This window comes from Gigantopelta aegis, chromosome 3, assembly GCF_016097555.1.
Source record: "Gigantopelta aegis isolate Gae_Host chromosome 3, Gae_host_genome, whole genome shotgun sequence".
NCBI lineage: Eukaryota > Metazoa > Mollusca > Gastropoda > Neomphalida > Peltospiridae > Gigantopelta > Gigantopelta aegis.
This window is the reverse complement of record NC_054701.1, coordinates 44125581-44138525: the sequence shown is the minus strand read 5'-3', so window position 1 is coordinate 44138525 and position 12945 is coordinate 44125581. Positions and strand designations below refer to the sequence as shown.

At 38.2% G+C, this 12945-nt stretch overlaps 1 protein-coding gene across 1 annotated transcript in view; it reads right to left on the bottom strand.

The window, feature by feature from the left end:
* Nucleotides 1-8402, bottom strand: part of LOC121368659 (atrial natriuretic peptide receptor 2-like) — a 53395-nt gene extending 44993 nt beyond the window's left edge. Inside the window, exon 1 of the mRNA XM_041493398.1 lies at nucleotides 8090-8402. Coding sequence (XP_041349332.1) covers nucleotides 8090-8402 — 313 coding nt within the window. The remainder of the gene's footprint in view (nucleotides 1-8089) is intronic.
* Between the last annotated feature and the right edge of the window lie 4543 nt (nucleotides 8403-12945).

The following is a 12945-nucleotide window of genomic DNA, read 5'->3' as shown; positions in this document are numbered from 1 at the left end:
TAAGTGTATACATGATGGGATTAAAAGGTCAAGACTTGCAGACAAATTGGTATAAAAAAGCTTTGTACAAGTTTAAATCAGAAGTTGGTGTTTTCTATTTATAGATGCGGGAAGACAATATAGCCAATTTGTATTAATATAAGAAATTAACAATGGCGCCCTCTGTTGTTAAGGGATCTTTAATATGCACCATCCCACAGACAGGATAGCACATACCACGGCCTTTGATATACCAGTCGTGGTGCACTGGCTGAAACGAGAAATAGCCCAAATGGCCCACCGACGGGGATCGATCCCAAACCGACCGCACATCAAGCGAGCGCTTTACCACTGGGCTACGTGCCGCCTCCATTTGTAGAAGTACTTATATAATATTATTGAACTTTGCTAAACGACAACTAGGATTGTAGTTGTTCTCAATTAAGGGGTTGGGGTTTATAGACTACTGAAGATGTAAAAGTGGCAAATTCAAATTTGATGACATAAAAAAATAAAATAAAAAATAAACGGTCCCTATCATCTTCAGTAAATCTACTCTTGATGAAAGTTTACTCCCAGGAAATGAGACTACCATTATCTTTATCTTACGACACTTAATGTTTTGCATTTACCATAGTTTGACACCTAATAGCCGATCCATTGGACTATTTCTCGTTCCAGCCAGTGCTCCACAACTGGTGTAACAAAGGCCGTGGTATGTACTATCCTGTCTGTGGGATGGTGCATATAAAAGATCCCTTGCTGCTAATCGAAAAGTGTAGCCCATGAAGTGGCGGTAGCGAGTTTCCTCTCTCATTATCTGTGTAGTCGTTAACCATATGTCCGACGCCATATAACCGTAAATAAAAATGTGTTGAGTGCGTCGTTAAATAAACCATTTCCTTCCTTCCTAATAGCCGATGTATTTTTCGTGCTGGGGTGTCGTTAAAGGGACATTCCTGAGTTCGCTGCATTGTAAGATGTTTCCGACTAATAAAATAGTTCTAGGATTAACCTTACATATTAAATACATTTTCTTGTTTAGAATAACAGTGTCTGTACATTCAATGTGTTTCTGGTCGTCTTAATATTTGTAAGAAGCCCAAACTGGATTTTGTCTTCAAATAATTTCGTACGTACGAAAAAAACATATTTTAGGAAATAAAATGAAATTTAACCTAGTACAAATATTAGAACGATCAGAAATACGTTTAATATACAGCCACTAATATTTTATGCAGAAAAATATATTTGATATGTAATTACAATCGTTAAAAAGTATCTGTTAGTCGATAACATCTTTAAAATTGCAGCAAACTCAGGAATGTCTCTTTAAACATTCATTCATTTATTCCTTGTATGACAAGACACACTCAAGAAATTAATAGCGAACAGACATTTGTAGCAACACCTTGGTACTCTTAGTAATCTTGGATACGACCCCGGATCACCGCAGTGTTTAATAAATAAATACAGTCTTTGTCTTAAGCTTGATCTACGTGATTATTCTCAGCTAAAATAACCAGTGTTTGACGTTGTTACTGATAAGACCGGTGTAAAAGGAACGCAGGTCCGTAGGAACAGTAGTCCTATCGGACCTCCATAGCTTAGGAACCATAGTCCTACCCGGACTTTTATTCCTGGTTAATTTTTAAGTTGTTTTTATCCTAGGACTTGTATTCCTACCGGACTTAAATTCCTTCTACAGCAGTGACAGAAATACTAGTCCGGCAAATTAGATGTCCGTTTATTATACTCTGCAATTTGAATGAGCTGCCAGAAAGACACGAGAAAAAAAGTGAGGTTTTGGCAGTCTTCCATCGTAGTGTGATGGATAAGTGTACGAGTTTCTTAAGATTATTGTGGGTTTAAATCTCCATGTCAAAAAAATATTTTTAAGTTTTAGTATCAACTTAATTCTTTTTTTACGTCATAGACTTGTGGATCAGACACGTGAGTGAATTTTTGTAATCGTCTTACATTTTTGTTAAATATTGAAGTAGGACGAATATCTTGCTTTTTTCAAAAGTATATAAAGCAACTACAGATATAAAGTAGGCTATATGTTTATGTGTTCAACACGAAGAAATATCCCCCATCCCCTCAATATGTAGCCCAAAATTGTTTTAAAAATATATATATGAAAACTGGTAACTCCAAAAAAACTAACATTTGGTGAACAACAAAAGACAATTTCTATATGCACCAACATAATGTTTAATAATATGTTTTTTAAGTTTATATTTTGACGGTAAGCCACAATCTGATTAATTGTGATTTTCCAATCTTTGTCTGATCGGACTTCCATTCCTCGGAATCCTAGTCTGTGGGACTTGTATTCCTAGGAATTTAAGTCTGCGGGACGTGCATTTCGAGGAATGTAAGTCCGTGGGACTTTTATTCCTGGTACTCCTAGTCCACAGGACTTTCAATTCTAGTATTCCTAGTCCTCTGGAATTTATTTCCGATAGTTTGCTTATTACATATATATGATTCCTGAAAATCCCTGAAATAAAACTTTAAAAACTGTACTTAGTTCTAGTAGTTAATACTTATAACTAGTACTATAATGATCAGTTACTACAATATAAAATAACAGGAACAATAAGCATGAAATTTTGACTTTTATTGATGAACAATTAAAAATAGTATCAAAACACTTGGAATTAATTACCACTGACTGCATTATGGCAGTTTCGACCATAAAAAGCATAAGATATGAGTTGGGGAAAGGGTCTCTGTATAATTATACCTGGCCGTTAGGAACATTATAAGCGTTCGAGACTGCGTGGAGGTGGGGGGGGGGGGGGGGGGGGGGCAATGGACACGTTCGGCCAAAATGAGCTGGCCTAAAATCTTCACCATGCATTTCCATAATTTTACTCGCAATATTAGTTGTAATCCATGTAAAAATGCAGACTGATTTGTTTGGAATCCTATTTAGCATCTTGGTAGTAATGCGAATATATGTATACGTTGTGTTCCAGATTCGGACATTTTCGTTTCATTCGGGCAATAATGATTAGCATGCCTCCTCCACCCCTTCTCCCAAAAAGGGAGTCTGAATGCATGTCGCGATCAAAACGGTCAGGTGTAAAAGTGTCATGTGTAGTTAGTCTGTTTAAAAGGATCTTTGTAAATTGTGTGTGCATATTATTGATAGTATGATAATTGTTCAGGGATTACTGTTTTGTTTTAGTCGGTGTAGTAGCCCATTGAGCTGCTAAAACCCACTCTTAGTCATTGATATTTCTATTAATTGATAAACATTAATGAAAACCATTTAACATATTTGTTTATCGATGGTATGGTTTGTTGGGACTAAGATATCATAGCGGCTAGAGTCTGATATATCATATGTTAGACCAAATTAATTTTTAAAATGAACAAAGCAGGCACATATTCAGCAAGCTATGCAGGGGAGAGGTCAAGAAATTGGCTTTGAAGAGGGGTGTTTAGAACACGCCACCCCACCCCACACCCTATGTACACGCGCCTGCAACATTATTGACAGAAAGGCACAAACTTAAAATTATATAATAACAAGATAATGTATATAACGCAAATATCACATTTTTATAGTTAAATTATTATTATTATTATTATTAATATTATTATTATTATTACTATTATTATTATTATCAAATACCAATATATAATGTATAACAGATAATTGTGTTGGTATGTCATATGGGCAAGTTATACTTATTTGCGAGTACTAATATGCTTCGAATTATGTGTACAAACAAATATTGGAACAAACAGAAAATATTTAAATAAAGAAAGGCACTAGTATCCTAAGTTAATTAAATAAACCAAAACGGAAACTGTTTTTCGTTTTGTTTACATTTATAATTTAATTTTTATGTGTATGACCGGACTTAAATTTTGACTTTCCAGGAATGCAAGTCCGGCCCGGACCTAATATCCTGGCAGTCAGACCAGTATTCCTAAGGAACATAAGTCCTAGGACTTGCATTCCTAGGTATGTTAGACCTAGGACCTGCATTCTTAGGAGACGTAGTCCGGGCAGACCACTGTTTCTACGGACTTGCATTCCGTTTACACCGGCCTCGGTGGCGCCGTGGTTAGGCCATCGGTCAACAGGCTGGTAGGTACTGGGTTCGGATCCCAGTCGAGGCATGGGATTTTTAATCCAGATACCGACTCCAAACCCTGAGTCAGTGCTCCGCAAGGCTCAATGGGTAGGTGTAAACCACTTGCACCGACCAGTGATCCATAACTGGTTCAACAAAGGCCATGGTTTGTGCTATCTTGCCTGTGGGAAGCGCAAATATAAGATCCCTTGCTGTTAATCGGAAAGAGTAGCCCATGTAGTGGCGACCGCGGGTTTCGTCTAAAAATCTATGTGGTCCTTAACCATATGTCTGACGCCATATAACCGTAAATAAAATGTGTTGAGTGCGTCGTTAAATAAAACATTTCTTTCTGTTACTGATAATGTAATCTTCAATGTCAAAAGGTTTGGACCAAAGAAAATCTATATACATGTACATTGTATTTTTAACAAGAATGTGATCTAGAAATGAACATGAGTACATGTATTTACTATATTATTTATTTATTATACTTTGTTCTCCAAATGTTATCTGTATATGTTTGTAACTTGCTCACTTTATAAATATTATATTATTATATTACCTCATGTACCATATATATGGTCTGAGTGAATAAAGAATTGTAACGACTACACTTCAAATTGTTTTATTAATTTTGTTCTAGATATCCGACAGAATATTTGTGACGTTTACATGGCATTTATGTTTTGGGGAAAAAATGAAGACAAAACGTCTATGGAGAAGGTATTAATTATTTATCACTGACATTTACCAGTACTGTGTTTCGGTATTATAAATATATGAGAACGTTCTTAAAATGGTTTTTCAGGATAATGAAAAGGACATATTAACCTAAGGCTTTTCAGAACGCCGACTATAATTGTAATTGTCATACTTGATATACATGTGTGTAGTGTTGGTATAAAGAGCTCCTTTTGATAATAGCTAGTGTGAATTTCCCCATTAGCTTAGTTAGACATAGGGTTTCTGGTTCGAATCCCATCATTGGAGGTTGATTTATCTTTAACATTTGGAACCTACCTAGGGACTGGGTGTGCCCTTAAGGTTACATTCTCTGGTTACCATATTATAACATCATGTACAAATGTGAAATACAAGCTCAAATGCACTTTTAAAAAAGTCGTGTGTGTTCGCTATGAACGGATATCGTCAAACGTATACGCTTGATTCGTCGCCTGTGCCGCCATAGCTCGGCAAAATACAAACGACAGCCTGTTGTCAGTTTCAGTTAACACGTGCGTTTGTCGATTTTAAATTGTAGGGTTCGTCTCAAAAAATTCAAAGAGAAATCTTGCGCTGTACGAAGAACGTTCGGTTGAGGATGCGGTACTAGTCTTTAGTTAAAACCGGTTTGATCTTGACAAGTATTATCGACAGTCGTACCTTCCTATTTCAGAATTGATATTTTACAAAGTGTTAGTAGAACTTTCAAAGTTTAGTTTGTATACTAGTAACACATTAATCATGTATATATTTTTAAAATAAAATATACTAAAGTAGACAATGAACGTTTTCACTTTTTAATTTTACGTGTTAAAATCGACAAATTCAAATAAATATTATTTCGTTTGGAAAGGGTAAAGTTAGGGGGGGTTGTTCAACGACATCAAAGTTAAAGCATATTGATTTAATAATCATCCGATCTCATACAACCGTAAATAAAATGTGTTGAGTGTGTCGTTAAATAAAACATATCCTATCCTTCCTTCCATCTGCTGTTGGATGTCTAACATTTGGTAATTTTGATATATAATCTTAGAGAGGAATCGGGTGCATGTGCAAGGGGAGGGTATTGGAGGTCGAAACCCTTACTTGCCCAAGCTTAAAAAAAATTGAAATGTATTTTTGGGGGGAGCATGACCCCATATAAACTTCGCTCAACACAGTCTATAACCCCAACCCCGCTGAAATCCCTGCACACACGCCATGGAAACCCGCTACATTTTTTTTTATCAAGGGATCGTTTATATGTACCATCCCACAGACAGGATATCACATACCATGGTCTTTTATATACCCGCCAATGGGGATCGATCCTAGACTGACTGCGCATTTCCAAAAATTTACGTAATTAGTAACACCCCCTTACATGTAACGTGTATGTCAACAGCTGGCCACTGTCAACATTTTAAGGCAAATCCCCCACCCACCGACCCCTGGAAAGGCGTTGTACCATACCTCTATGGATATAAATATGTTTTGGAGATATGAGACAACCCTTTAATCAAGTCAGTTAAGTTTGTTCAAAAATTGCGAAATCTCACGTGATCTCTTGTTGGGGAATTCTATACTTGTGATAAGCCAATGAAAACCGTGATCGGTACGAGCCCGTCAAAAGTGTCCCACTTTCAAAATACTGGCTTTGTTTTTGACCTGGATAAGCAAGCGTAGTGAAACCAATGCGGAGTGCGGCGTCATAGATGCACCAAACGTAATTGGATTTTCTGTTCTATATGCTTAAATAATAAAAATATTCCGGATACTGCCGCTTTAACACAATAATATTATTATAACTGTAACAGTTGTGTCCATGGCACAAAGCTCCGGGACTTATCTTCATTTGAGGTGGGCGTATGTGGTAGTGTTTTTTCGTCGTGAGCAGGATATGCAGAGCCCCCCCCCCCCCCCCCCCCCCCCCAACCCCGTCCCCACTGGATCCGCGCCTAACTGCTCCTACTAGTAGGAACTTCCTTATCTGTTATGTAGGAAATAGAAGAAACCCGCTGCGGTCACTAATGGTACTCTTAACGACTAACAACGACGGGGTCTTATACACACTTTGTCAGACAGGATATCACGTACCACGGTCTTTGATATGCCAGTTGTGGATAAGAATCTTTAACATGAGTTTCTTGGGCTCTTGTTGAAAAACAATTTTGACAGATAATTTTCTTCTTTCACATCCTAAACAAAGCGTCACAGTTGCCATAACACATGTATGAATACATACGTTTAATAGCACATACAGTATCTATAGTCTAAGTGTTATTCTGTCAGTAATTTGAAAACAGAATTAAAAAGGATAAGATATTTGCAAACTGTATTCTACATATTAAATATTTTTAGATAGAAACTATTTTTAAATACAATTTTGATCATTTGTGCAGTTATGATGTATATAGTTTAAAGCAGCTTTAAGATATATAGCTCTCTCTCTTACCGGCCTTGGTAGTGTCGTGGATAAGCCATCGGACATAAGGCTGATAGGTACTGGGTTCGCAGCCCGGCACCGGCTCTCACCCAGAGCGAGTTTTAACGACTCAATGGGTAGGTGTAAGACCATTATACCGACTTTTCTCTCTCTCTCTCTCTCTCTCTCTCTCTCTCTCTCTCTCTCTCTCTCTCTCTCTCTCTCTCTCTCTCTCTCTCTCTCTCTCTCTCTCTCTCTCTCTCTCCCCTAACAACTAACCACTAACCCACTGTCCTGGACAGACAGCCCAGATAGCTGAGGTTTATGCCCAGGACAGCGTGCTTGAACCTTAATTTGATATAAGCACGAAAACAAGTTGAAATGAATGAATGTGGGTGTGGGAAATTTTTGGCATGCTTTCATCAGAGAACTGGTCAAGCACGTCTGTCGTGGGCACAACCTCTGACTTCGCCAGAGAGTTCTGTCCATGACAGGGAATGAATGAATGAAGGAAGGAAGGAAATGGTTTATTTAACGATGCACTCAACACATTTTATTGACGGTTATATGGCGTCAGACCACACAGATATTGAAGGAGCAAACCCGTTGTCGCCACTTCATGGGCTACTCTTTTCGATTGGCAGCAAGGGATCTTTTATATGCACCATCCCATAGACAGGATAGCACATAGCACGGCCTTTGGTGTACCAGTCGTGGTGCACTGGCTGGAGCGAGAAATAGCCCAATGGGACCACTGACGGGGATCGATCCTAGACCGACCGCGCATCAAGCGAGCGCTGTACCACTCGCCCAAATGAATAAATGAATGAATGAATGAATGCTTATTTATCTCTTTGCACTGTGGATGTACGATGCTTACGTTCAAGACATGCTGGTCCCAGCAGTAGAGTCACGTTGTGGTTCGACTTCAGGAGGTCCACGGAAACTCCAAGGGCTTGTTTGGTGCTACATGAAGTGTTCCTGTATATGACGTCGACGTCCTTGATTGACAGTCGTTGCGATGCTTTCACTTTCTCGATCGCAAGCTGTATCGTGCGCAACGTCAAGTTTCCGCTTCTACTGGAGGTGGACGGCAGAAGAACTCCGATTTCCAGACACTCGCGAGCTTTTGAAAACATTAAAACTAAACAGGATAGCATTATCCGCGACGCGATATGAAGACGTGTAGCCATGACTCTATTTCATGTATCAGACTGTACTTGGTGACAATGTCAAATATTACAGGCCTATTTCGTATATAGGTTGTTGATATATTTTGTTAGGTTTTTGTTGTTGGTGTTGTTGTTGTTGTTGTTGTTTTTGGTTGTTGTTGTTGTTGTTTTTGTTGGGGGTTTTGGGGTTTTTGTTTTTTTTGTTGTTGTTCTTTGTTTTTTGGTTTTTTGTTGTTGGTTTTTTTGGGGGGGTTTGGGGGGGTGGGTGGTAATCAGAACTGTGTATTTGAATCTCACACTGAATTTGTATCTTTCGGTTTTTTGTAATGGAAAGAAACTACTGCAAGGTGCATTACTGTATCCCTTTAATAGCGCATGTTTATACTATTTTAATTTAAAAGGTATCCTAGTATAGTCAGCTATCCTTTTTTTTTTAAATGAATCAAACAAACATATGGTCTTTTCGGATTACAATACAATCTTTCACTATAACTAGAATGTTACCGCCATTGTTTTACTATTAATGACCCATTTTGTAATCCACGTGGAATTTTGTCTGCAATGTTTCGTTTATGTTTTATGCACAGTCAACTAATACACGAATGTGTTTTTAATCACGTATTAACAACAAACCAATGCCAAAACAAATCCAATTTCCATCAAAGTGAATCATTGTAAAATATCACGAAACGAGTATTCGTCATTGTGTTTCGATCATTGCTATACTTCCACACCGAATGTCTTGCACAGCATTATACATCAAAAGATACGAATTATGAATTCATTTTTAACCACATCCGAATGCTTTCCGTTTCAAAACCTGTTCCATATAAGACAGCGCCAGCAATCAAATACCGGAAACACAAAACACAATCTGGTCTCTTTAGAACGCCTTCCAGTAAAATGATTTTTGTTTTAACGAGTATTTGTCCTGATTTGAACTCCCGAGTATCTGCTATCTTTCAAACATTTTGGTGATAATCGCCTTGTGATATGACCTGTTGGCGGACAGTTCTGCTCGTTGGGGTCTAAATACGGCAACACGCACGAATCAGTCCTGTGCACGCCCGAAGATACCCGTAAGATAATTATCACCGCAGGATGTGTTGACGTCTTGGGAGTCCTTGGTTAACCCGTATCTGGTCTGACTGTGAGACCGTCTGGGAGTCATTTATAATTAATGACTCTTTTGCGGTATGTTGTAGTTTTTGTTCAGAATAGCAACAAAAAAACACGGTGCTTTGCTAGGTATGTGGTTGCATCCTGAGAATTTGTAAGGATTAAAACCGATCCTTCGGAGCTTGGAGGGATATGGTGTTGAGGACAAAATGTAGATTTCAAAATTACAGTGGTTAATCTTCTTTAAAATATGTGCTACTAAAACAAATTTGAAATATATTGAATTTAAAATTTTAAGGAATTTATCCAAAAAATTGAAAACAAGACAGAATCTAAAGCAAAGTGAATCACAAAGATAATTTATTATGGATATCTTCTGGACATAGGAAGGAAGGAAAGAAGGAAGAAGGGAAGGAAGGGATGTTTATTTAACGAAGCGCTCAACACATTTTAATTACGATTATATGGCGTCGGACACATGATTAAGAACCACACAAATAATAAAATAGAAAACCCGCTGCCGCCACCCAATGGGCTACTCTCTCTTTTTATATGCACCATCCCACAGACAGGATAGTACATACCACGGCATTTGTAACACCAATTGTGGAGCACTGGCTCAAACGAGAAATAGCCCAATGGGCCCACCGACAAGGATCGATCCTAGACCGGTTGCGCTTTAGGCGAGCGCTTTACCACAGGACTACTCTCTCCCCTCTTCTGGACAAAATGCAGATTTGTTTGGACAGGACGGTTGGTCATAAACCCCCCCCCCCCCAACCCCCAACCAACCCCCCCAACCAACCCCCACCCCCACACACACACACTCACACACCCCACCCCACCCCCACACCCCACACCCACACCACCCCACACCCCACACACACACCCACCCCACCCCACCCTCGCCTGCACACGCGTCTGAAAATCGTGTCAACAAATGAACAAAATTATGAAAAGACAATCACGTGATTTACATAGACCGGAATCTCGGTCAACTTTATTTTAATGCAGTAAGCAAACACATCGTCAGCATAAAGTACAAAACCAGTTAACTATCGGAAAATCCTGAATATATCTGAGATTCCCGAATGTATAACTTGTAAACAAACTGATCGAAACAATGTTACGAGGCATTTGTTTTAATTTTTCATGGAAAGTCCTCAGTACACATTTTTTTATCCTTTTCAATCTGATTTGTGACAAATAAAATAAATAGTAATAAAAAAGAAGCGAGAACCAAATGTTGAAATAATATTACTTATTTGTATATGCATTAAAATAATTAAACTACACGAAACCTTGAACCCTGATTATATATATATATATATATATATATATATATATATATATATATATATATATATATATATATATATATATATATAATTTGAATCCAACTTGTATTCCTGCATAACACGGACTTGAGATGTTTTGTAAGGTTATAATAATATCATACACCAATGAACCACTGTTAGATGTTTTGTATATATTATATGACTGCTGGACTACATCATTAAATTTTGGCAAAGAAATTGTTTCATCAGGATCATTACAACTATGGCCTCATGAATGCTTCCATAAAGTGTTATGGTCAACACTTATAGAAACTACTTCCTAATACAATACATGTAACGGGGATCCTATAATACCCGTAACTGAATAAAACACGATTATCCAAATATCTCTCCTAACTGTATATCTATTAGATCTCTCTGTATCTGGCAGTGTATACCCGAGTGGCTCGGCTCTAGGTATAATCAGAGATAAGACCTTATATAAAGTATATATAATATAGCACGTTTAGTTCACTAGAAAACACAACAAAACACAATACACTTTGGAATCTGTATTAACCTTACGCTGACAAATATATTTGCCGCGGTTAATTAATTAACAACAACAATAATAATAACAACCCAGAACTAATCACTTAATTAGTTAATCACTAGGTGTCCAGTTTACACAATATTCTAATCACTTCACCGTGATACAACACGCACACGTGTGATAATTGAGAAACGCTTCCAGAGGAACTTAATTAATAAAGGAATTACAACTCTATTCCTAACTGGTTAATTTTTAATTAACCCTTAACTACTCATTCAGTAACCTTGTAATACACAGAAATAATACTGGTACATATCACCATAAAGGTCCTCTAGGATGACTGGTTAAGCTTTAATAATTTTAGAACAGTGAAGCCTACAATTTACTTCGTCAGATTACCGGAAACACGGTCTAAATAATATTGGTATAATACAGTATTAAAATATTTAAAGTCACATCAATCACATCAAGGTTATACAACAGAGCAGAAATATATATTTACCAAGTCCAAACGGACGCGTTCCCCGGAAGACTTCCAATATGTGTCTCCCTGATATATCTAAAATTCTAGCTATTTATTACAAAGTCCGAATATCGCCTGGGGGCACATCGCGGTACTCCTCCTATCATAACCGGCCTCGGTGGCGTCGTGGCAGGCCATCGGTCTACAGGCTGGTAGTTACTGGGTTCGGATCCCAGTCGAGGCATGGGATTTTTAATCCAGATACCGACTCCAAACCCTGAGTGAGTGCTCCGCAAGGCTCATTGGGTAGGTGTAAACCACTTGCACCGACCAGTGATCCATAACTGGTTCGACAAAGGCCATGGTTTGTGCTATCCTGCCTGTGGGAAGCGCAAATAAAAGATCCCTTGCTGCTAATCGGAAGAGTAGCCCATGTAGTGACAACAGCGGGTTTCCTCTCAAAATCTGTGTGATCCTTAACCATATGTTTGACGCCATATAACCGTAAATAAAAATGTGTTGAGTGCGTCGTTAAATAAAACATTTCTTTCTTTCTTTTCCTCCTATCATGTGAATTTTCTACAGCGACCAAGACGGCATTTTTTTCTTAGATGGGCTGCCTAGCTGTCGCCAAACCTATAGGAATAAGGTCGTAAAACAGAACTCGCGGAGGTATTACGTAACTACTGGCCACATGGCCTCCACACCTGGTCTGGGTGTGTATTAGAGGGTACGGTCGCGCGGAGGTATTACGTAACAAGGTTCCCACCTGGTCTTAAGTGCATATTGGGAACAGCTCGACCACCATCGCGCAGGGTTATTACGTAACCACGCCGCACACGGCCCTCTGAAACAATTAACATCGCCACAGGCGAAAAAAAATAAGAGCATGTCCCGTCACAATACACAACAGGCAATTATAGATTTTTGACCATGCTATTCATTTAGTATATACATATAGCATATGCAGAATAAATTGTATATGTACTAAATGTTTCCCTGATACATGTCATGCTTTTTAAGGTACATTACTATTTCCTCCATGTTGCGCATTGCTAAGAACGAAGTCGCTCTTAATATTTACAATGAAGACCAAAAATGTTTTTATCTGGGCATCATTTCACTAAACATCGTCAGTTCACGTCTGCTACT